Source organism: Cataglyphis hispanica, chromosome 16 (assembly GCF_021464435.1).
Source record: "Cataglyphis hispanica isolate Lineage 1 chromosome 16, ULB_Chis1_1.0, whole genome shotgun sequence".
In the NCBI taxonomy this organism is placed as follows: domain Eukaryota; kingdom Metazoa; phylum Arthropoda; class Insecta; order Hymenoptera; family Formicidae; genus Cataglyphis; species Cataglyphis hispanica.
In genome coordinates, this window is record NC_065969.1 from 4,715,264 (window position 1) to 4,737,884 (window position 22,621).

The window sequence follows — 22,621 nt, forward strand, 5'->3', positions numbered from 1 at the left end:
GAACGCCTTCTTTCGGAATATCGCGAAACGTTAGGAACGAGAAAAATTTTCATTTCTTTTAACATACATTCAAAAATTCTATCCTACAAAAAAATAGAGGCTCTATGTTATTATTATATTGAAAATAAATGATTTCTTTATCAGGCTATAGTAACAATGTTGGCATATGGACGAACCGGAACCGGTAAGATTCATTCTATGAACATCAATTATGCAATATTGAGAAAGAAATATGTGAAAAATATTTATTAAAATATAATAATTAAAAATAATAAACAATGTGTATAGCAAAAAATAAGTTTTTATTCTTTATATATATATATATATATATATATATATATATATATATATATATATATATATAAAGTCAATAAGAAAAAATATTAAAACATTTTTTAAACTATTTTGTAATATGTATATTTCATATTTTTAAAATAATCATGTTATATAACAACTCTATAATATATTTATATATCATAAAAGTAACAATGTTACATTGCAGTTATGTTCGATATAATAACAAAATGTAATATTTCATTGTTATACTCATGATATATTGCAATTATATAACATACAAATAACTTATGTTATATTATTTGTTATTTCTATGTTATATTGCTGCAACAAATGGTGTTTACTGGGTCTATCATTAAAAGATAAAAATAACATTTAATTGACCAATCAGGACAAAAGGAGCAAAGATTTCTGTGTCCTAATTGGTCAATTAAATACTTTACCCTACGCAAATTTTCGCACGCATCTCTATGACATTTTCATAATTTCAGTCTATTGCACAACGATACGCAAAATTGAATCACGGCAAGGTTTCGTGAGAGGTCTCGTATATTTGATTTTTTTATACATCACAAACACGCAATTAAAGATAAACGAGAAACAATAATAGAGCGGCTATCTTTACTTTGGTAAAAAATTTTTTTATTTTTATTGTTGTATGTTGCGTGTGAATAAGTAAAAATAATAATCGTTACGATCGCGAGAAAAAATGGTCATAAGATTATATAAATATGACTGTGTGATGTATTTACACATGATTACCAGTAACTGTAGGTTTTGTAAATATCATTAGGCACGTATTTTGACAACCAAAAAACAAACATATAAGCAATAATATTTATTTCAAAACTTACAGTTTCGATAACTTCGATAACAGTATAGAAGAGCGCCCATCTGAAAATTGGCGCGAAAATTTATGCGCACATAATTACGCCATAATTTCGGATATAATTATATATGGTCATATGGTTTTATATAATCACATAATTGCATTTTTCCTCGAGATACAATAAAAGATGCATATTAAAAGAAGTATATATTTTTTCTCAAATTGGAAAAATTGATGTTTAAAATAAAATTTAATTAAAAATTTATGATAAAATTTATAATAAAGCTGTCCAGCGCAAAACACTTTGTATAAGAGTTTTTTGACCTACGAAAATGGTAACCATAGAAATTTATTCTGTTGGATCGTTAAATGTATTTGATATCCCGAATTTTACAGAAAATAGATAAAATATTATAAGATTGCCTATGTGTTTCAGAAAGAAATAGCAAAAATATGAGTGAAAAAGATATCACGATTTCGATAATTCGAATGGAGAAACTTTTGACTGGAATTTCTAGCAAGTTAGAAGAATCGGTAATATATTTTACATATGCATAGAATTTATATCTTATTTAAATAGATAAATTTCATTGCTCTTTAAAAGTATCTATTTTATCAATGTTTTTCTGTTTGAAAAAGTATTTTATTTTATATAAACATATTTTAATTGTTTATTATATTTTATTGTATATTTAAATGATCTTGCCTTTTGTCAAATTATTATTATTTAATAGATTAAAAAACGTGGTATTCAACCTTTGCCGTTGCTTCAAGAAATCATTAATCTCATTGAGCTTTTCAAAAAATTTGTTATATCTCGAATGAAAAGGACTATTCAAGTAGAATGTATGCATGGTATCAATTTGCACGAATGCCGAACAAAAATAGCGGAAACTTTATCGGAACTTGAAGGTAAAACATATATATCTCTTTTATAATAAAATAATATATTCTTAATTTTTTAGAGCATAAATTAAATTACATATCAACTGACAGTTTTGCAGAAAATATCTGATGAACAAAACTCGAATTTCGAAATTTTTCTAAGAGATATCGTTGTCTGTGTAAACGACGAGGAAGAAATAATGAAAAACATCCAAAAAACATCAGAAGTAGAAATACCAAGAGAAATGTATTAAAATATTTATTATTATTTAAATAAAAATTATATTAGTCTAATGCATATAATTTAACCATTTTTTTATAAACAATATTATAACATATAGCTTATTATTTTTAGGGAGGAATCAATGCAAAAGATGTTAATTATAGGAGAACAAGAAGAAACGCGAAAAAAGTTATTGGAATCTGAAATAGATTTGGCAAAACGCAGATTACACGACGTCATAGAGTTTAATGCGGTGACCGAAAAGAAACTTTTTGATATGTGGTAAATAGAGTTGCAATATCTAAAAATCACGATTCAACATTTATCATTTGATTAATAGATTACAAATTTTAGCGCCAATGTCGAGCAGAAACACATAAATCTTCTCGCTAAATACGATCGCGATATTGGCGCATTCCATGCTTTGACGGAGAAATTGTCGAAGGACAAGGAAGTTATTAAAGTAGAAACGAAAAATATGGAGGTACATACTATAATCTCAAGTAATTTTAAAACTTAATGTAATTCTACCATATATTGACATAATTTTTTTTTGCAGGATCAATTGAGCGTACAACGAGTGTTATACATTCGATTAAAAAAGGAACGAGAAATTGCTCTGATGATAACCTTTACCGAGAAATTGGATTTATTTACACGAAATCATGCCGCCAAAATTATTCAAAGAATATGGAGAGCATATCATGAGCGTATTACTGTAAGGAAACGAAGGAAAACGAGGAGAAAATAATTAACTTTATTAACTATTACTAACTAACTGCTTTACAAATTATGGTATGTATTTATTTCGGTTTTACTTTATGTATCGAACTCAGTACTTTTGTATTTTGAATGAAAAAATAATATTTTTAATTGGCAACTTTTATGATAAGAAACGAGTATACAGCAAAAATAATATTTTTTCATCAAGATTTCATTCATTTTTCAGATCAAATACACAATCTATTGTTACAATGATAAAAATTAAACGGAAGAATATAATAATTGAAATTAATAATTTGATACTTTTTAATCACTTAGTTGACAAAGCATAGCCGCTCCTCGTAAGATCCAATGCTCGGACGACTTAATTGTAGGCAACCAGATAGCTATAACGAAGTTCGTGGAATGACCCGTAGTGGACAGCACTCCGCGACGTTCACTGGTTTTATAGAGTGGGCAAGTATATGATTGTCTTTCCTCGATATCCTGCTTCTTCATCGGTATCAGCCACAGCTATAAAAATAATATATAACGCAAAAAGGTAAATTTCAAATTCTTGTACGTGAATAAAAATTAGAATTTTATCTCTGAAACGTATTTCGATAAAGCTGTTGAAAAAACAAGAATAATTCTCTATTATGCATTTCTTTGCATTTTTCTCGATCTTAATTAGATTAATAAGATTTTTAATAATTTAAGTCAATGCTATCGTTAATTACTTGAAAAATAATGCCTATATCTTTTGTTTGGAGGAAATAAAATCACTTACAAAAGGTACATTGTCGTGAAGCACTTTCGGGAAACTCTCTTCTATGCACATTTTTTCCATATCGAATCTTGCGCCATCCAAAAATAATCCATAAATGTAAACACCGTTTTCGGGCACAGATGTGAAGACAGTTTCTTTAAGGACTACAAAATCAAATCCGAGAAGATCTATGGGAATCTGATACTTTCGCGCGTAATTTTGTCGTATCCCGGTCAAAAATGCTTGCGTGAAATAAAATCCTGACAACCAAAATGCAACGGGCGGTCCTTCGACGTACCATTTCTGTATAATAATAAATTTACATGAATGTTTCGAGTTCAAAAGAATGAAACATTGAATATAATATATAGTATAGATATTTACCTGTAGAAATGCTAAACGCTGTAGAAAATCACTAATATAACTGCCCAAAGGTTTTAGGGACGGGTAAGAATATTGTACCCACAAAAGTGGCATCTTGCTTATTAAAATTGCTTTGTAAATGTCTTCGAGCTCAAAAGACATTGCGATTATACCTAAATGCAAAATCATGCATCAAAAATTATAATATAATTTTTTAATATATCATATATTAATTGCAACACAAAACTTCTCGAATATGTTGAATTATTATTTTTTTTTCCATTTGAAGCCCGGAATTAAAACTTGCGAGAAATGATTACTTTCTTTCTTGTATGCTTTTTATTGTGATTTTTTTTGTTGTGTTTAAATTGTGATTTGTTAATAATAGATTTCGCGTGTTTCTTTTTTTGAAAATTAATAATTAAATACCTTTGATAGCTTTTCGTATATTGATGAGACTATTTCTGATGCAATTTAATAATTTATTGAATCTGTCCATTTCTTGCACCAGTACAGTATTCATGCTTTCGCTATATAGTATGGGATATTTTGCGATTGCTGCAACGATATCGTAATTGTTTGGAAGTTTGTCTAAAATTTCTGTTGCAACGTCGTAAACTATCTCATCATCAGATGCTTGTCTCACACCTTTGATAGCTTCCTAAGAAAAAGAATAATAGAATGTTTTTCATTATTTTCATTTAAGTTAATCTAGTCCATTTAGACTTCCATTCTAGACTGGATTCTGAAAGAGAATTTATATAGCAAATAGCAAATTATTATTTTGAAAAAATGTGCAAACGGAACGTACCTCTCTCTTTTTCCAAAGATCCTACAGATGCGCGAATAGCAAATAAAAAATATTACATAAAATCTATTAATAATAATTAATTAAGATTTCATTGTTTTTATTTTTCATTGACAATATCATGATTACGTACCGTTCGATCCTAATAATGTTGGATGAAATTTAAAAAAAAAATAGATGAATATGATGAAACGTATAATTAGCGTTGTTTAGATGAAAATTTACCTGAGTAAGTAACAGTGAAGAGAATAATAAGTCTGTTTCTCGTTGATCTTTAAGAATGTCGGCATTTTCGTTCATGCCAAATACACTTGGCTCAGTAATTATCGGAAGTTTTTTCGTGTACTTGATATACCCATCATATTCTCTGACAATCGGGCAATAGTAAATAGTGGACGATACATCGAAGTAGTATATTTTATCGGTTAACAGCTCTCTATAACGATAAATAATATAAATAATGATCTCTTCATAAATAAAATATAAAATCTCTTTATAAATAAAATAATTTGATACTCACGGACAATAAAACTTTGCCAAAATTGTGTTTAAGGTTCTGCGATCCCATTCGTCTGTAACTCTTCCTCCGTAGTTGCATTCGCCCGTGAGATACTTCAAAGCGTCGAACTGCACATCCTCGAAATCATCCAGGAACATCTTCAATTGTAGAACGCTGATTCTTAGATCGGTTTCATTAAATTCATAAGGGATGTTCCAACCAATCGGGCCAAATTTGCGTCTCTTGTATAACAGCGTGGAAAAAGCACAACGAATACAAGAGCCTTTTGAAATAGTCGCTCTGAATGCAACCTTCGAAGAATTCGGAATTGCTAATCGGATCACTCGCGTAGGATCTTAAGATGTTGGGTTTGAGTCCCTTGGGCGGTTCGTTCGTTATCTTGATACCATTCTGGAGGACCGAAATGGGAAAATGTTCCGCCGGATAACTGGTAAGCCACAGCCGGAAATCAGGGTGAATCGTGTCGGGTATCAAACCTTCGCAGATCTTTTCGAGTGTCGGCATCCAACTCTTCGCCAAGTGACAATTTTGCAATACTACCCAGTTGCCGTGTAGAACGCCATCCTTTATTATACTTTCCGCTATAGGTCCTTGACCTGGCAAATAATAGCGCTATCAATGTTTATAAGAAATCTCTTTATGCGAATATTTACCTTGGCCGAGAGACAAGTAGAAGAGACGCTTAGCACCATAGCCTTGCTCATCGGCAAATGTCAACAAGGCCTGCGCCGGATCGGCCCCAGGTGTCAAGACGAATATTAATGGAATGCAACAGTTGGAATCCGCGAATGAAGATTCCAAATCAAAAGGTGGTGCTTCCACGTATTGCACGCCTAATTGTTCTATAATATTCGAAGACGATCGATATCCGTCGAAAAATCTTTCAATTAATAATCGTAGAATTTTTGCTTTTTACCTTCAACAAATATTTGTACAGCCGATATAATTTTATCAGGTCGGATACATCGTAGAATTAATAATCGTTCAAATAAGTTTATATTTCTATATGGCGACGGATAAGGTTGTTTCTGCGGTTCTCTCGAATCGAATATCTTTTTCCATTCACTGATGGCTTTGGAGAACGATTCCCTGATGCCCTACAAAATTAAAATGTGCATTTTCTTCACGAATATCGATTATATGAGCGCGCGACTATATAGCAATTTACTTCGAATCCATGGATACTATCCAGTCTGCATAGCTGATCCCATTGTTTAACAGGCAGCCATTCTGTGGGATTGACATATGGATTTTCTAAACCTATTCCACCGGTTAACAGAAATAACCATTGACTCGCAGTTTCCGGTACATCGCTTGTTCCACGCAGATTGATGACGAGGAGCAGAGCGAAAAGTAGCTTATCTTTTTCAAACAATGATCTACAGATATTGACATAAAGGGAATATGTAAAGTATTTTATCAGGTCTCTTATACGTTGCTGAACATTGTCGGCTGGTTCCGTATTAGTGATAGCCATATTGTAAAGATTTACAAACCAGACCAACGAATATTGGTACATTGGATCTATATTGGCTAAAGATTCTGGAAAAGAATTATTTGATTTAAAATTTGATTAAAAAAAATTTTATTTTTTTTTTGTATTATGTTTTATTCTCAACGAGTATTACCTATCGTGAAAAATAATATAGTCGAATAGGCTGCGATAGGTTGATATTGAAGTCTCGCGATATCGATCGATTTCTCTGTGAATTCCGTAGCCGCTTGTTTCACTTGGATATCGTCGCTTAAATTTTTGGACACCATTAGAATGTTGATAGCTTCCTCGTCCTCTAAGATGTTACCTTCTGCCATAGAAAGTACTTCCAAGATTTTATCTTCTGTCTCCTTCAACATTCTATATAAAATAAAATTACAAGTAAGAATATAAAACACTGGAAGAGTTATAGCGAGATTAACAATGTACCTTTTGTTTTCAGCACCTTGTATGATTAAAATGTTCTTCTCTGATTCCAAATCGGGTCTTTCTCTCGCGACCACGATACCAAGCAACTGATCTTCTAACCCACTCGGTGTTATCATAAAATTTAGCAGAGTTACTCTCACAGCTATTTCCGGCAGATAATGAGGATTTCTTAATTTTGACGTAATGTAGAGTCTGTCTCAATATTATAATATTATTATACATAAATTTTATACATAATGCACTAACAAACTTTATCTTGTATTTTATAATGATATTTTCAAGATCTTAAGCTAAAATATCGAATATATTTTATATATATAAGAATTAGAATGTACCTAAAATCATTATTATATTCTACTATAGTATCGCCAAATTTTATGCACAATACACCAGCTTGCTTGAACGTCTGTTTGAGAAGTATTGGCTCGAGAACAGCATCCAGTTCTTCCTCCACATTCTCCAGTAGTACCGGTTGTCCAAATTGTATCGCGTTTTCTAAGATTCTTATATAATCGAGCTGACTCAATCGAATAATGCTTATATTATTTTTTTTCTCCAAATTTCTTATCCATTTATTAGCTTGGCTTTGCGGATCTATCATTAGCGGCCATCTTCTGGCGTTCCTAAACACGCAGGATTATACAATGCAGGTTTATTTCACAATTCTAAAATTATAATTATAAATTATAATTTTATAACCGATTTACATAATGATGATTCCGTTGTCAACGGAAAATGCATCGGCGGGTAATCCAAAAATGTTCCAGGATCTGATTAGAACCGGATCGCCGAGTATATCGCGCAAGTGGAAATCATGGGTGCAAATCAGTTTCAAATTTTCGCACAGTTCCACCCATTCGCTTATCTGCTGCACACGAAACGGCATAGTGAACGGACCTAAATAAGCCACTACGCCGGAAGCAATTATTACATCGCCCGTTAGCCGATAATATCTACAAGAAAATAGAAAGAAATGTTAAGTCGATTTTTAAATGAATATGTTTTGAATGAAATAATAAAAATATAGTGTTTCCGGTTCATCTTACTTGTCGGCCAATTCTTCGGCAGTTTGAGACCAACGTGCATATTCTCCGCCTAATGCTCCGATAAGATCCTCGGCACGTTTCAGTTTTGTTTCACAATCCGCTACTTTATCCGACATGATTTGAAACTCTATCTTTTTCTTGTTTAAGGTTTCTTCCAGATCCAATAATTTTAGCTAATAAGATTTTACAACGATTTTAATGTAAGATTTATAAATATATTTCTATTATTTTCTTAAAGAACTTAAATTTTATGAATCACTCGATATCAAAAGTTTTACTAAAAAAGTAATTTTAGACGATAATTTTATACCTGCACTTGACGCAATTGTTCTCTCTTTAAGTTCAGCTTTTGTATAGCGTCGCGATAAGCAGCTTCAGCTTTTGCCAAAGCTTGTCTTTTAGGAGCGACGATTTTAGCGATTATATCGTATTCGGACATTGCAATGACCCAACGGCACAATCCTTCGCAAGCCGTCGAGACTTTTTTTATCTTCTCCGGATCGAAGTCTGGATTAGTCAAGTATTCATTTCGAATCGTTTCTATCACTTTGTCCGGTATGTTGTCCTTGTCAAAATTGAGCAATGAGTCCAAAAATTTAGCGTCGCTCAGCATTCTTAAGGCAGCCTTCCAATAATCATCGACATAGACGCCATTCTTCTGTACTCTCTCTGGTTTTATTTGCTACAATAATTTGTTTAAATTTTAACAAATATGTTTAGATTATAACTATAGATTTTTTCGCAAATAATATAATTTGTGCTATTTTTTATTATCTACCCTGAGGACACAAACGCTCTCCACAATGAGCCTTACACCGGACGGTGGATGTTTCATTACTTTTACCACTGCAATATCTGCCGTTGTTAACGTATCTAACGCTGCTTGAGCGCGATTTAAAATAGGCATGGCTGCAGCCAAATCAGCATCGCACTCGTTTTTTATCGCAGCTGCTTCGTCGGCTACTATCTGATATAATATTTTTTATTATATACAGAAATATAATTATTTTATTTGCTTGATTTTTATATATTATTAATGTTTATTTTATTTTTAATAATATATATACATTTTTTTTCAATTGCGATTAAACATTCTTACTTCTGCCGCAGCTTCGTCGACTTTAACAACTTTCTCAAATTCTGCCACTTCTTGATTCTCTCGCTCGACATCGGCTAACATTGTCTGGATATCCTGCGTAGCTGTAATTAATTGCGGTTGCAATTCCTTTAATGTATTTTGCATATCTGTCACTTGTTGATGTGTGCTATCCAATTGTCCTAATCCGCCTTCGTATCGAGCTTTAACGTGCAGCACTTCTCTGCAGCGTTACGGTAAATTAATTATGAGAAAATTTTTGAGGCTGAAACAAGAATTATATTTACCCGCGTTTTTTGTCAAGTAAATTTTGAAAAGTGTTGATCATTTCGAGATAAGAGGTAGGTGTCACATAACTACGTCTATTTAAACGAAAGAAGAATTCTTCGCTTAATTTTTCAGTGGACATATGAAAAAATTGACACATGTCAATACCAGCTTTTCTTTCATGATCAGTGAGTTCGGTCGTTAATAAAAATTTCTTCGCAACAGCCAGTAAAGCATCTTCAGGCCACGGCTTGAGTCAATCAAAATTAACGATATAGTATAACAGTGTATTAAATAATAAATGTCTGATTACTTTAGAGTATTTCAATACCTGAAGCCAATCTATGGTGCAACAGTTAACTAAAGCCGGGAATTTCCTGATTCGATTCCTGAAAGCGTCGCCGATGGGAGACATAGTGACAACTATATGTAACTGATCGCGGCATATTTGCACAAATAAATTAAAAAGTGCTGCAGGACTTCCGTCTGTTTGTAACGCTCGATCTCTTTGTTGATCAATCCTTTTCATTTTTTCACATATTTCAGCTTTCTCTTCAGTCGTATATATATTGGGCACCTGAGCAAAAATAAAAAATTGTAAAATTTTCTGCGATTTTTAATAACAAGCAGAGAAAAGTAGATAAAGCGGAAGGTGCGTAGAAAAAAAAATAATTTGTCACATTTATTTACTTCTCCAGAATTAAGCATATTGCTGATATCCTCCAAGAAGTTTTCGTCCTTAATCTGCGTGTCGCTGAAGAGAAAAACCGAATGCAACTCTGTGGCAGTGGCTTTTTTTAGAATACTTTTGATATCCTCATGCCATTCGTGCAGACCGTATTGTTGCGTAAGTTCAACCTGGAATATGTCGTAGTCGCAAATATACGATGCCAGCCTGGTTAGAGATTGCCTTCCGGAACCGCCAACTCCGACAAGAAGAGCGTGACTTCGCGGTTGCTTGATGATACGAGCTATCCTTGACAGATGCTCGATGGCATACCTTTATATTTATCCTGAATTTAGCACACAAGACAAGTAACAAGACAATTATTTAGCAAAAATGTAAAAGAGAGATTTACCGAAACAATACCAAGTTCATAGGCTTTTTAGTCATTGAATTATATTCGGAAAGATATGTTTCCACGATCTCTCGCAATTGTTCTAGATCACTGACTTCTTGATACAAGCGTACATCCGCCTTGATATCGATAAAATCACAATATACCAAATTTCGTAATTCCCTTAGAGTGATCTGCAAAAATTTATGATGCAAAAGCATAATTTTCTTTTTTATTCACAAAGAAAATTATGATGATTTTACCCTCTTATTGTACATTTCTCTTTTAGGCACTAAATCTTCGAACAGATCCTCTATTGGAACCTCCATACGTTTCTTCAGTGTTATGTCTATTTGCTGTATCAGCCAACTGATATCAATTTCATCGGTTAAACGATCGCCAAACACTCGAAGTATCTCGTGAACCCATAATCGTTTCATATTTGAGAGCGCGGGCATGGTTTCCGGGACCGATAGAAGAACTCCCTATATGGTATATAATTATAATTGCAACAATTAACACAAAATTTTTCTTAAACATAATTAATGTTTGAATAACCTGGATTACTCTGGAGAAATCTCGAAGATTAAACATGTAATGGCATTTTGCAGGTATTGGTAGCAGATAGTTCAAGCTTTTTTTATAAATGTCTAATGTTGCAAGAACAATTTGATCAATGCACGGATCAAAATCTTTGCTGAAACCCCTATAATAACACAAATAAATTTAAGATGTATTTTTTTTTAATATTGAATATTTTCTTTTTTAATTTACAGACCTTGTATCAAGATGCCACAGAACAAGTCTGCTAAATATCGTAATCATAACGTCATCCTCGAATTCGGATATCGTCAGAACGAAAAAGTGCCGTTTGAATCGCGGCGTGACATCTCTTCCGGTAAATGGTGGAGCCATGGCGCACATTAATTGAATCTCGATCAATTTTATTAATGCCCCTTCTTTTCTGTCAAACCTACAAGTAAGTAATAAATTATATGGATATCATTAAGTTATAAATTAAAATCAATATAATGTTTAAGAAATATATGTGTTCATAAATTTATAATGTCTTAATCAGACAATTATTTACCGTTACATAAATTAAAGCCATAAATTAATACCGTTATATAAATTAAATTACATACATAATTTGAAATATTTTACCACTGCCAATGATCCAACCATTGTCGCAATAACTCTATAGGCGGTTGCGCTCCGAATGTTTCTTTCAATGGCATCGATACGTCATCGACAAAGACAATCCAACGTTTTCCTATCGGAGGACCATATACACCCTTACGTCTGCGATCTAGCTTGCTCATAATAATATCCTGCGTCTGATTAGCAGTGGTCTGCGCGGAGAAATTTATCAATAACGGTTTATTCACCTCAGCGTTATTTTTCTTCAATAGAAAGTCGATTATATACACAGACTTTCCGGTCCCTGTCGGACCTACAAAGAGCACTGGTTTTTCATGCTGGACCAACATTTGAAAGAGCGCCGTAAATCGTATCGTTTCTACTGTCGGCACGATTATCTGGTTGACTGGGATATCACGGGGAATCGGTGGCGCGAACATTAATTCGTCTGACCATAGTTTCCATTTTCCTTTGCCCTGAAATAATGCAATTTTAACTGGATATAATAAAAACGCTTGCAAAAAATAAAAAATCAAGCGCGAAGCAAGGAAAATTTAAACATTTCTTTTTTTATTCAGATATTAAAATGAGATAAATAAATTTTTATAAATATATTTTATTTACCTCTTTAATAAATCTGTAGTCAAATACTAGATGATGTTTCGGCATGACAAAGATATAAGGTTTCAAAGGCGCTGGAATCGGTTCTTGTAATTGAAATTGAATCATCAGGGAAGTTGGAAATTCTTTTTCTAGAAGTCCGTGAAATAAAATGCTAAATTGTTCTTTATATTTGGCTTCTAATGTGCCTCCCATCGCCCAAATGCATGAAAAGAAAAACGATCCCTATATATACATAAGTATTTAAGTTAAATCTCTATTGTCACTTGCAAATAATATTTTATTTTTATTATTTAATTATCGAACTTTTCAACCTCTATTTGCGCTCGCAAATCAAGCTCGGTTAGATTTTTTATGAATTCTTCGTTATAATAATCATCCATGAAGCAATCCATGAGATAAGTGATGGATCGTAAAAGATTCGAATCGGGCATCGGACATATTTCCTACAAGATCAGTCAAATGTAAATACAAAATTTTTATTGCGACATTTTTATCAATTCTCACTTTATAACGAGAAATCATCTACCTTTACGTTACCTCGGCGTAATAAATGAAAGAGGGGTTTGCAAAATCTAAGGACCAACGATTCGTATATAAAGGTCCGCAACCATTCGTCTATCACTTCCGGTAATGCCGCTAACCAAGAGTTTAATAAAGGCTCCCATCCCAACGCTCCAGGTTCCATATAAATCATGCCTATTTCGAATAATTAAAAAACGTTGATTTTTTTCGTTTCAGATATCTTGTGCTTATGTCTTATGTTATTATAAAATTCATTTACCACAACGAGATACCGTGGCCGGTGAAGCGACTTCTAAATCTAATGGTTCGAATATCAAGTTAGTCGTCGGCGCTAACTGAATGATCTCTCCGCTCATCAAGCATAGTTTCTTGTTGTCATCGAGAACAGTATTCATACTTTCGATCCAAATTGCATCTATCGGACCGTCGAAGATCAACCACTTTCGATTGTCATTCGGCGAAGTCGCGAAAGCTCGATAGCTAATGGCCAAAATGCCGTCATACCACTCGTGAGACGCCGGATCAAATTGTCCGTACAATTGTCCTAGTGTTATCGCCTTCGGATTAATCACTGTTATCTCCACCTTGTGTTCATTCATCAGGTTCTATTTAAAATTAATTAAATTAAATTATTATATATATTATATATATATATATATATATATATATATATATATATATATATATATAATTTTATTTCTTTGATATTCACACAGGTGCTTACCTTCTCTTCGCAAATTTCGAGGACATCGGCTAACATTCTGTATGCCATAGTCTTGCCGGCAAACGGATATCCAACGATCATAAATCCATGCCTGACCAACATCATTTCGTATATTTGTTGAATTTTTTCTAAAAATACCGGGATACATTGAATGTTTGCGGCGGCGCATGCTTGATACGCAGACGCATTTAAATGCACATAATCCGGCTCTGGAAGTTGCACGTTTGGAAAAAGATCCGAGGTAATACCCTAAGACAATATAATTTTGATATGCTTTTCTTTTACTTGCATCTACACAAGTGTATACATACTTGAAAGAGAGGAATATCTTCGCTGAGAAACTTGGGCAAATTTACATATTTGATACTACGTAGAATTAAGATATCCTCGTTTTCGTTGGGATATTTTAATTTCAAGTTTCCTGCTGCAATTAAGACAGACTTTACCGCTCGCATCCCGTAGTCGTAATGATTCTGACTGGACAATTGCTCCGAGCACAATTTGTAAGCCATAACTATCTTTACAGATAAGGGTCTTGCTTCGTAAAATCCGTACGAATATAGCGTGTTTTCCGCTATTAACGCATAATCTGGTACCTAAAATTAAACGGTAAAATATAACAATAAATTCATGGAAAATTTTGATATCTCACCATCATGGCTACTGGTCGGAACAAGGCCTTGAGATTGTCCGGTAATTCTGTTCTACCGGCGTATCCTGGATTCATCGTAATAAATACCGCGCAAGTACGATCGAGTTTCAATTCCGTCTCCTCGAATATCAGAGTCTTCTTTTCCGCATGAATAGCACGCTGAATAGTCAAGATTTGTTGTGCCACTACCGACAGGACCTCCAAGTCGATGCGATTAAATTCGTCGAAACAAGACCACGCACCTGTGCTAGCCAATCCCTAATAATATAATATTAATAAAAATAAGAAAACTTGTTTATCTTTTTTAAATACTCTACATATTATTATTCTAAACTTTATTTTTTCTTTAATTAAATGTAATTGTAATTAAATCTTTTCAGTTTGTGTACTTTGAAAAATTTGCCTAGGGCTATGTAGTCCAGCCCCTCCGAACAATTGAATACAACGCATTGCTTGGCGACTGCCTTTGCTAAATCTTTGGTAGTTTCTGTTTTTCCGGTCCCTGCAGGTCCTTCTGGTGCACCGCCAAGATATAGGCTAAGCGCGCCAAAGAGTGTGCGATAGCATCGATCGGTGAGTGGCGTTATCACTAATCGTGACGTATTGCCCAGATATTCATATGCATACATCAGCTTAGAATTTATCATCATCGTGTATAAGTCATCGTCCTGAACAGATAAAAAATAAAAATTTAGATTGTTTAACGAGATGAATATTGATAGAATGTCAATATGTGTGACAGATATTTGCATATCGTAAAAAATTAAGGAAGAGAGGTGTCATACGTTTGAAATCTACTTACTATCCAGTAATATCTCAGTTGGCAAAGCCATTTAAAATCCGTAACTTGATTCACACCTTGCTCATATAATTGCATCAATACGTCGCGACTGTGAACGTCTAGCGTCACTAAAGCTTCTGTATGTAAAAAAAAAAAATAATTTAATGTGTAACTAATCTTACATTTTCAGAATTATTTTTTAGAATGGAATTTCAACCTAGAGTTGTTCGATTTTGCTTTGATAATCTACCGCGAACAAGCTTAACGATTTCATTAATTTCATGTGTACACATTTCTACATAATCTCTTAAACTTTCGAGGCTCTGTGGAATCTTGTTGGTAACATCTGCTGTCCAGTATAGCTTGCTGACACAAAGAATGGTCTGACCCGGCCATTCTAATACCCATTGTCTCCTAGCTTTAGTCGGAAAAGCATCTTTAGCGCGTATCACCTGAAGAAGCAGATCAACGTATCAAAGATAATGATTTTTATTAATATATAAAAACATTGCTTCTGCATTTTAATTAACCTGAGCCTTTACGCTTTTCTTCATATCAGTCTCGAGTTCAAGAAGCCATTTTTCTACTTGTCCTCGTGCTGCGGCTGTATCGATTATGTCTTCAAGAATAATCATCTCCCCTTCGGATGATATCATTGCTGTGGCTTCCATGGCATAGGTAAAAGTCAACTTTTCAATGCCTTCAAAGCACTTTTTCAGATGCGGTTGCACTCTACGATGACAATTAAATAAATAACTGTAAATAATAATGACTGGTTTAATATATCATACCGCGTGGGATCCTTAGTTTCGGATAATATTTCCAAGAGTTCGTCGTTAGAAAGGAAGAAGAATCGCGGGAAGAAAAGTCTTTTCTTCTCTAGATAAGCGGCGAGTCCTTTTTGCACCAATTCAAGCAGATTGATACATTTTTTCAAACGATCTACCATCTTCTCGATATCGACGACAATCATAACTGCTGGATTAGCCGCGACGATTGTCATAATTTCCCTCCAAATCTATCTTATGTGTATGTTTAATTTAATTTTATTTATTTTAAATTTTCAATTATTTAATGCTATAAAATAATTTAGTTTAATTACGAACTTTGTCTACAGCACTAAATCGCCGACTCTCTTCTGGCATCTGTTGCTGTATATCGGGTGATGTGAAAATTGGTTCAAGATACATCCACGTCGCTTGAACTTGTAACCAATAATCCATGATATCTTGCAGTAAAAGCAACTTGTTTTCCCATTCCCTGATTGCATAAATGTTTTTAAAAATTTTGTTTGACAGTCGAGAATTTTATCATAAAAAAATATTCTTATGATAATAATTTATGATAAAAAAATTGAAACTTTTTAAATAAAATTATCGAAGCTTTTTAAAGAAAACCTACAGAGTTTCTTTCTCGAACGGTTTTATATAAAGAGAATTCTTCATGGTTTGAGTTTTCATTAAGTGATCGTCAAGTAATTGCTGTATATCATCCACACTGGCAATGACATATGTGCCGGTATCACGATAAGGATTAACAGTGAACGCAATATCTGCCCAGTCAGAGTACATTTTGAATAAAGCTCTCTCCAGATTGCCCTCTTTAGTGGCTGCCTCGGATATTACTTCGAATTTCGCTACGTAATCGCCTAATCCATATTCGAGAATCTACGAATATATATATATAAATAATATAATAACAATTTTAAAAGATTCATCAGATTCGCGACTTACCTTGCCCAATGTCATGTATTCATCGACTTTTATCGGAAATCCAACAATTTCCGAGATTTGCTCCCAATGACGACTCTTCAGGGAAGGATTACCGAGAGTTAATATCACTGGCATGTGCTCTTTGAATTCCTCGATTTTCATTCTCACAGTCTCCGCTAGTTTCTTCGCTATGGGTTCTTGAAAGATCTTCTCAAGCCTGTACACCGTACGATGGGCGATACCAGTTTGATTCTCGATCTCTTCAGGATCGTAAGAACCTATCATAGCTTCCGTCCACATTTCGTAATTAGTCAAGAACTCGCAGGCACTGTCGTAAAATTTTTTGTAGGGTGACAATTTATCGGCTAGCTAGTATAAAAATGAAAGGTTCAGTAAAAAAGAAAGAGTGCAAAATCAGCATGTGAAAATTCAAAAATTGTTAACATTTCATAGAAAAACATAAGTATATGTAACAATTTATATAAACAATTTATATTTTTAATAATATTGGATTACAAAGTAAATTCAAAATATAATATAGCTATAAATTACACGATAAAATTAAGTCGCATTACCTTCTTTCTCAAGGGATACTGTGATATGTCCCAGCCAAATAATCTTTCCTCATCGTTGAATTCGGCAATTATATTCATGGCAGCGATTAGTTTGTTATCGAGACTCGCAGCTTTTTTCTTATATCTTTGTATCTCCTCGATGTTACCCCAATATTGCAATTCATTGCAGTATTTCTCATAAGTTTGAAGATCCTGCTCGAATTTTTCGATTCTATCTTTAAGCATTGCCTGATACTCGTCTGTTTTACTTTCGACTATTTTTCGATGCTTTTCGAAAATTTCAGGCATTTTGTGATACCTGATATATCAAAGTGTCAACATGTTCGATTGTAATACAAAACTGATACATATTGTTTCCCAACATAACAATTCCTTCACATTCTCCATAATTAAATTTCAAGTACGATTCATTGTTTTATTCTACGTTTAATAAAGCGTTGTTTTTAAATTAAATTACTAAAATTGCACTCACCAATCAAAAGCATTATTATTGTTCTTTAATTCGACTGGTGTTAAATGATGATAATCCGATAAAAATATTATGTATTTTATAACTTCTCGCAATTGAGTCTCTAATTCAAAAACGGTTTGTGTTTCAGCTTTATTTATAAAAGCCTGCAGTTTCACGAGTTCTGATGTATTGGGTGGTATACTTAATGCCTGGTCCGAAATGTTTTGATAAATATCTCCTATACTAATAATTAGGTAAGATTATTATTATGTTTCATATAAAATTATATTTATATATTAAAAATCTCTATGAAAGACATACGCGCGAACTTTTTGCTGATAATCGGCAACCAGTCTTGAAACTAATTCATCTCTTAGATAAGCAGCTGTAGAAACAATATGTTCTATAATATAATGCCTATGAACTTCAAAAAGATCAGTGAAAAAAGTCCAATAAAATTCTAGTCGTATATTTTTGCTCAGTCGATCGTAATAATCAATGAGTTCGCAATATTTCTCGTATGGATTAGGCGGTTGTACTTTTAGAAAATCCCGAACGCGTTGTTCATCTTTGCCGTTTATAAAACTCATATATTTGTCAAATTCGCGTAATTGTAACTCTGGATCAATTCTGTATTGTTGAATTAAGTTTGATATAGTGCTTGTATGCTGTTCAAGAAGGTCTGGAGAAATTATTGGCTACGGAAACACGTGAAAGTTTAATGATTATGATATTGTAATATTATTTTTTTAATTATTTCCAATCATTATAATAATTATAATTATAATTTCTTATAATAGTGTTTTGTTGAATTATTATATATATATATATATATGTATAAAATACCTTGAGCAGTTCAGGCGTACCAGAATCTGGATGAACCCACTTCAATTTTATCTCCGCGCGTGGTAATGTAGTTATAGCGTCGTAAAAAGAGTTTAACAACATTGAAAGCACATTTATGAATGCGTTGAATGTGGGATCGAAAGTGATAGACGTATTCTTTACCATAACGTCTATGTTAAAGCCACAATTTATATACTATTTGAGTAATAATTGTATTCAATACACTCGACCAAAATGTTGAAAACATTTACAAATTTTCATTGAGAATGTCTACTTACACCCACGTCAGTAAGATAATCGATGTAATCGTCTATTGAACGCAAGCACAAATCTCGTAATTGATCTTCCATCACATAAGCAAGACAATTAAAGAATCTATTATATCGAGGATCGTCCGCCGATGGTAAAGTTCCTTTCTTTGAAACCTAAATATAAAGATATTTTAATTAAATAATTAAAAATGCATGATAAAACTTATATTAATCTAAAATAGCTTTTCCTGTTTTTATTTTATAGTTACTAAAAAGTCGTATTCTTACGTATTTCTTACCATGAGTAAAATGTTGCAAATTTTTGGCAACCATTGATTGAGAAGAATGTCGCTTGTATTTCTAAGCACTGTCATGACTTTATGGTCAAATGCCGAAAGATCATACGGTTGTCCATACGATGCCAGTTCTTTTTTGTCTATTTGCTTGAGTTCTCTATAATTAGTGAAAAGTATCATAATTATTTTAAATTAAAAATAATATATGTAATTATAATAGTATTATATGATATGAGACACAATTCACTAACCCGTATTCGCGATGCCAGTAATCCAAAGTTTTGCGTATGCAAAAATGATACAGAATAATCGATTTCTTTTCCAATTTCATCTTTATTTTTTGATACTTAACGCTTCGTTCCGGCGAGATTAGTTCAGCAATTCTTTGGGAGGACAATGGCTGAAACATGTACGACGTTGTTCCGTGAAACATTTAGTAAAAAATTTAGCAAAAAATTTTTAGCAAAAAAAAAACTGATAGCACCCTTTTTTATATTGTGTTATTGATATAAAAGTAGTTACGTAATTACGACTATGTAACGCATTAAAATCTGAATTTTAAAAGAAGTGATAACTGGAATCATATTATTATCTTATTATATTATGCTCGATCTTATTATATTATGCACGTAATAATACTAACCGGTACATACAAAGTATCCACTTCCTGGAATGGTTCCTGTAGTACAAAGTCAACGACGTTTTTTTTCATGCTTGTAACGTAGTCTCTTTTTATTTCCTGAATCAATTGCTCGAAACACTTGCTATGTCTCTTCTGCCATTCAGCGGTCACCATACTTCTTATCTTCTTTAATGTTTCAGAATCTAAGGTGCCTGCGTGAACATCATCGATCTCATGAAGAATGTAGTGATAATACCTCAAGAGATTCTTGTCTTCCTCCGTGAGCCAATCGTGAGTATCGATATCGCTGCTCGAAGCTGTCGCTGTTTCCCCGCAAACATCATCATCATCGTCCAAAACCGTTTTCTTTTTTGTTACACATTTATCACATATTTCCCCGCTTTTTTCCGGCCCTTTAATCTTTCTGATGAGATACATCCGAAATTCGGCTCTCTGCTGGCATAGCGATGTATAATAATCATCCTTTTGAGGTTCAATTTCTTTTTTTTCTTTTTTCTTTGACGCTGTGATACTCCTTCAAGTTTATTTAAAATTGAGAAAGAATATATATAATATAATTAAATATTGAAGCTTATAAATTGCATCTTGTAATGATAGCTTGTTGTATTTTATAAATTGTCGATTATTTACCTTAGGAAAATACCTTGATCGCATTCTTGTGGCAAGTCTGGAGCACTTGGTTTATCTATAATATACTTTTTCAAATAATCAAAAGTTTTTTGATGTCCGTATGTTTGTAAAAACTTTGGGCAATACGTATCGGAATTGGATTTCATCCAATTGCAATGTTTTTTACGAGATTTTCTGACGTGTGGCTCTTCGAATACGTCGCTTCGCTTTATTGTTTTCTTGTATGGTTCCAAATATTTATGGATATTAATTTCTTTATCATTTTTATCTTGTTCCGCAGCTTTTTCTGTTCTTTGGATTTCGTTTTTCTCTTCTATGTAATCTGACATCTCTATTGTGTAATCAGGTTTTTACGTCTTCTGTCACAATCGTTATGCTAATTTGAAAATATTACATATGGGTATAATTTAAATATAAAGGTATAAAGTAATTTTTATAATTATTAAATTGCACATATATAGAGTTATTTTCAAATCTTCTTTCACATGTCATAATTATTATAACTTACCGTTCTTAAAGTTATGAATCTCAATTGGTGAGACAGAAAAATACATAACTCTCATATTACAAAAACTTGTTTCTAATTATATCATGTTTATCTCATTAAGTTTTTTTTAAATTGTTTCACTTCACACCAAATCGCTTCATAGAGGATAGAAATACGCTTTGCGGCACGAAATTGCCTTGAACAGTTTACGTTACCATAGCAATCAATCTGACATTAAAAGCATGTTGTATCAATCGCATAGGTAGTTAAGTACATTATATTTAATTTACTTTATATTAAATTCTGTAAATTCTGCAATACATTGATAATGCAAGAAATTATTAGAAAACGGCATTTATGCGCAAGCAAAAGTATAATTTTTATTTAAAACAATAATAAGGGTACAAGGGTTAAAGAATACATGCGATAAAAATTAACAAATTATTTCTTTCAAAGTAAATATTTATTGTGTATTTATATATGTGACATCGCTTTCAAAATAATACTTTCACAAGTATGGTGTAAGTTTGTCAACGGTATGTATATATATCTCTAATAGTTGGATACTCGTCAATAGCAGCTGTTGTGTTAATTTGTAGTTTCGCGATACGAAAGATATATGAAGATACAGCGCAATATATTTCTCTTTTATATATATATATCTCAAGTATTTTTTAGTAACGCAAAATACAAAGTTTGTCGCGATATAAATTGTATACTTCTTTATATATATATATATATATATATATATATATATATATATATATATATATATATTTCACGACAATTTTACGTCCATATACGTTTGATTGTCACTCGTCTCAGATATACATAATACACTGTTGACCTCTCTATACATCTAAATAGGCAACGTGAAGAGAATACTTCTTCGCATAATTTCTTCTTCTCTCTGTTTGCAGAAATACGCGAACGAGAACATTCAGCAAATTATCATCAGGGACAGCCTATTGCTAAAATGGGTTTGTATACACATATGTGTGTGTGTATGTATGTTGTGTATATATATATATATATATATATATATATATATATATATATATATGTATATGTGTGCACGAAATTAAAATATGTTTGGACCTCGCAACCTCCTAGCATGCCTCTTGCACACTATGAATATAAATTCAGATATGCACATACAGATGAACAATTAAGAAGGAAAGGCAAAGGCGCCCAAACATTTGGTGACTGGTGCGCTTTTTTTCCCTTAATTTCGCCAGCGAAATGGTATGTAGGCGCACACATGCTCTCAGCAATGGCGATTCATAGCCAAAACCGCATATATTGATTTTCTTTCCGGCACCCTTTCGGCGTCGACGTTTTAACATTGAGATACAGTCATCGTCAGTTTATACCAAACATATGCGATAGTAGTAGTGCACGTTACATAGAAGCCGAGAACTACGCGACCCGTGCAATTTGTGCTGACCCTCTTTCAATGCGCAGAAAGATTTGCATACCAGGATACTCTAAAAAAAGACATAG

The 22,621-nt window shown here is 32.8% G+C and overlaps 2 protein-coding genes across 3 annotated transcripts; one reads left to right on the forward strand and one right to left on the reverse strand.

The window, feature by feature from the left end:
• Positions 1-70: 70 nt before the first annotated feature.
• Positions 71-3,384, forward strand: LOC126855352 (dynein regulatory complex protein 10-like). Of its 2 annotated transcripts, XM_050602923.1 has the most exons (9): positions 133-184; positions 786-923; positions 1,560-1,657; positions 1,858-2,035; positions 2,120-2,255; positions 2,364-2,513; positions 2,586-2,715; positions 2,791-3,026; positions 3,273-3,384. In XM_050602923.1, the coding sequence occupies exons 3-8, from the start codon at positions 1,577-1,579 to the stop codon at positions 2,980-2,982; spliced, it is 867 nt and encodes a 288-aa protein (XP_050458880.1). In that variant the 5' UTR covers positions 133-184; positions 786-923; positions 1,560-1,576; the 3' UTR covers positions 2,983-3,026; positions 3,273-3,384. The 2 variants fall into 2 exon arrangements, with proteins under 2 accessions (XP_050458878.1, XP_050458880.1); XM_050602921.1 differs by lacking the exon at positions 786-923 and having other exon boundaries at positions 71-184.
• Positions 3,071-20,960, reverse strand: LOC126855723 (dynein axonemal heavy chain 7-like). The gene is given in 52 exon segments (XM_050603587.1): positions 3,071-3,467; positions 3,724-4,005; positions 4,087-4,238; positions 4,495-4,726; positions 4,877-4,897; positions 5,007-5,015; positions 5,099-5,309; positions 5,394-5,615; positions 5,617-5,989; positions 6,047-6,235; positions 6,310-6,490; positions 6,562-6,935; positions 7,022-7,248; positions 7,318-7,509; positions 7,653-7,940; positions 8,025-8,270; positions 8,364-8,536; positions 8,674-9,045; positions 9,142-9,330; positions 9,463-9,682; positions 9,747-9,976; positions 10,058-10,303; positions 10,417-10,726; positions 10,806-10,978; positions 11,048-11,269; positions 11,343-11,490; positions 11,563-11,757; positions 11,949-12,400; positions 12,549-12,770; positions 12,860-12,991; positions 13,075-13,244; positions 13,330-13,675; positions 13,795-14,043; positions 14,106-14,390; positions 14,447-14,704; positions 14,836-15,114; positions 15,249-15,364; positions 15,445-15,679; positions 15,758-15,959; positions 16,019-16,245; positions 16,334-16,487; positions 16,629-16,894; positions 16,961-17,308; positions 17,515-17,812; positions 17,987-18,208; positions 18,287-18,663; positions 18,812-19,006; positions 19,090-19,236; positions 19,362-19,515; positions 19,610-19,758; positions 20,002-20,515; positions 20,632-20,960. Coding segments are annotated over 52 exon segments (12,210 nt in total). The 3' UTR covers positions 3,071-3,260.
• Between the last annotated feature and the right edge of the window lie 1,661 nt (positions 20,961-22,621).

Excerpts from the sequence above, each read along its gene's own strand:
- LOC126855352 (XM_050602921.1), top strand. The coding sequence starts at position 157 with ATGTTGGCATATGGACGAACCGGAACCG. Across the intron at positions 1,658-1,857 it reads CTAGCAAGTTAGAAGAATCG|ATTAAAAAACGTGGTATTCA; the intron begins GTAATATATTTT and ends ATTATTTAATAG. Across the intron at positions 2,514-2,585 it reads AAGAAACTTTTTGATATGTG|CGCCAATGTCGAGCAGAAAC; the intron begins GTAAATAGAGTT and ends TACAAATTTTAG.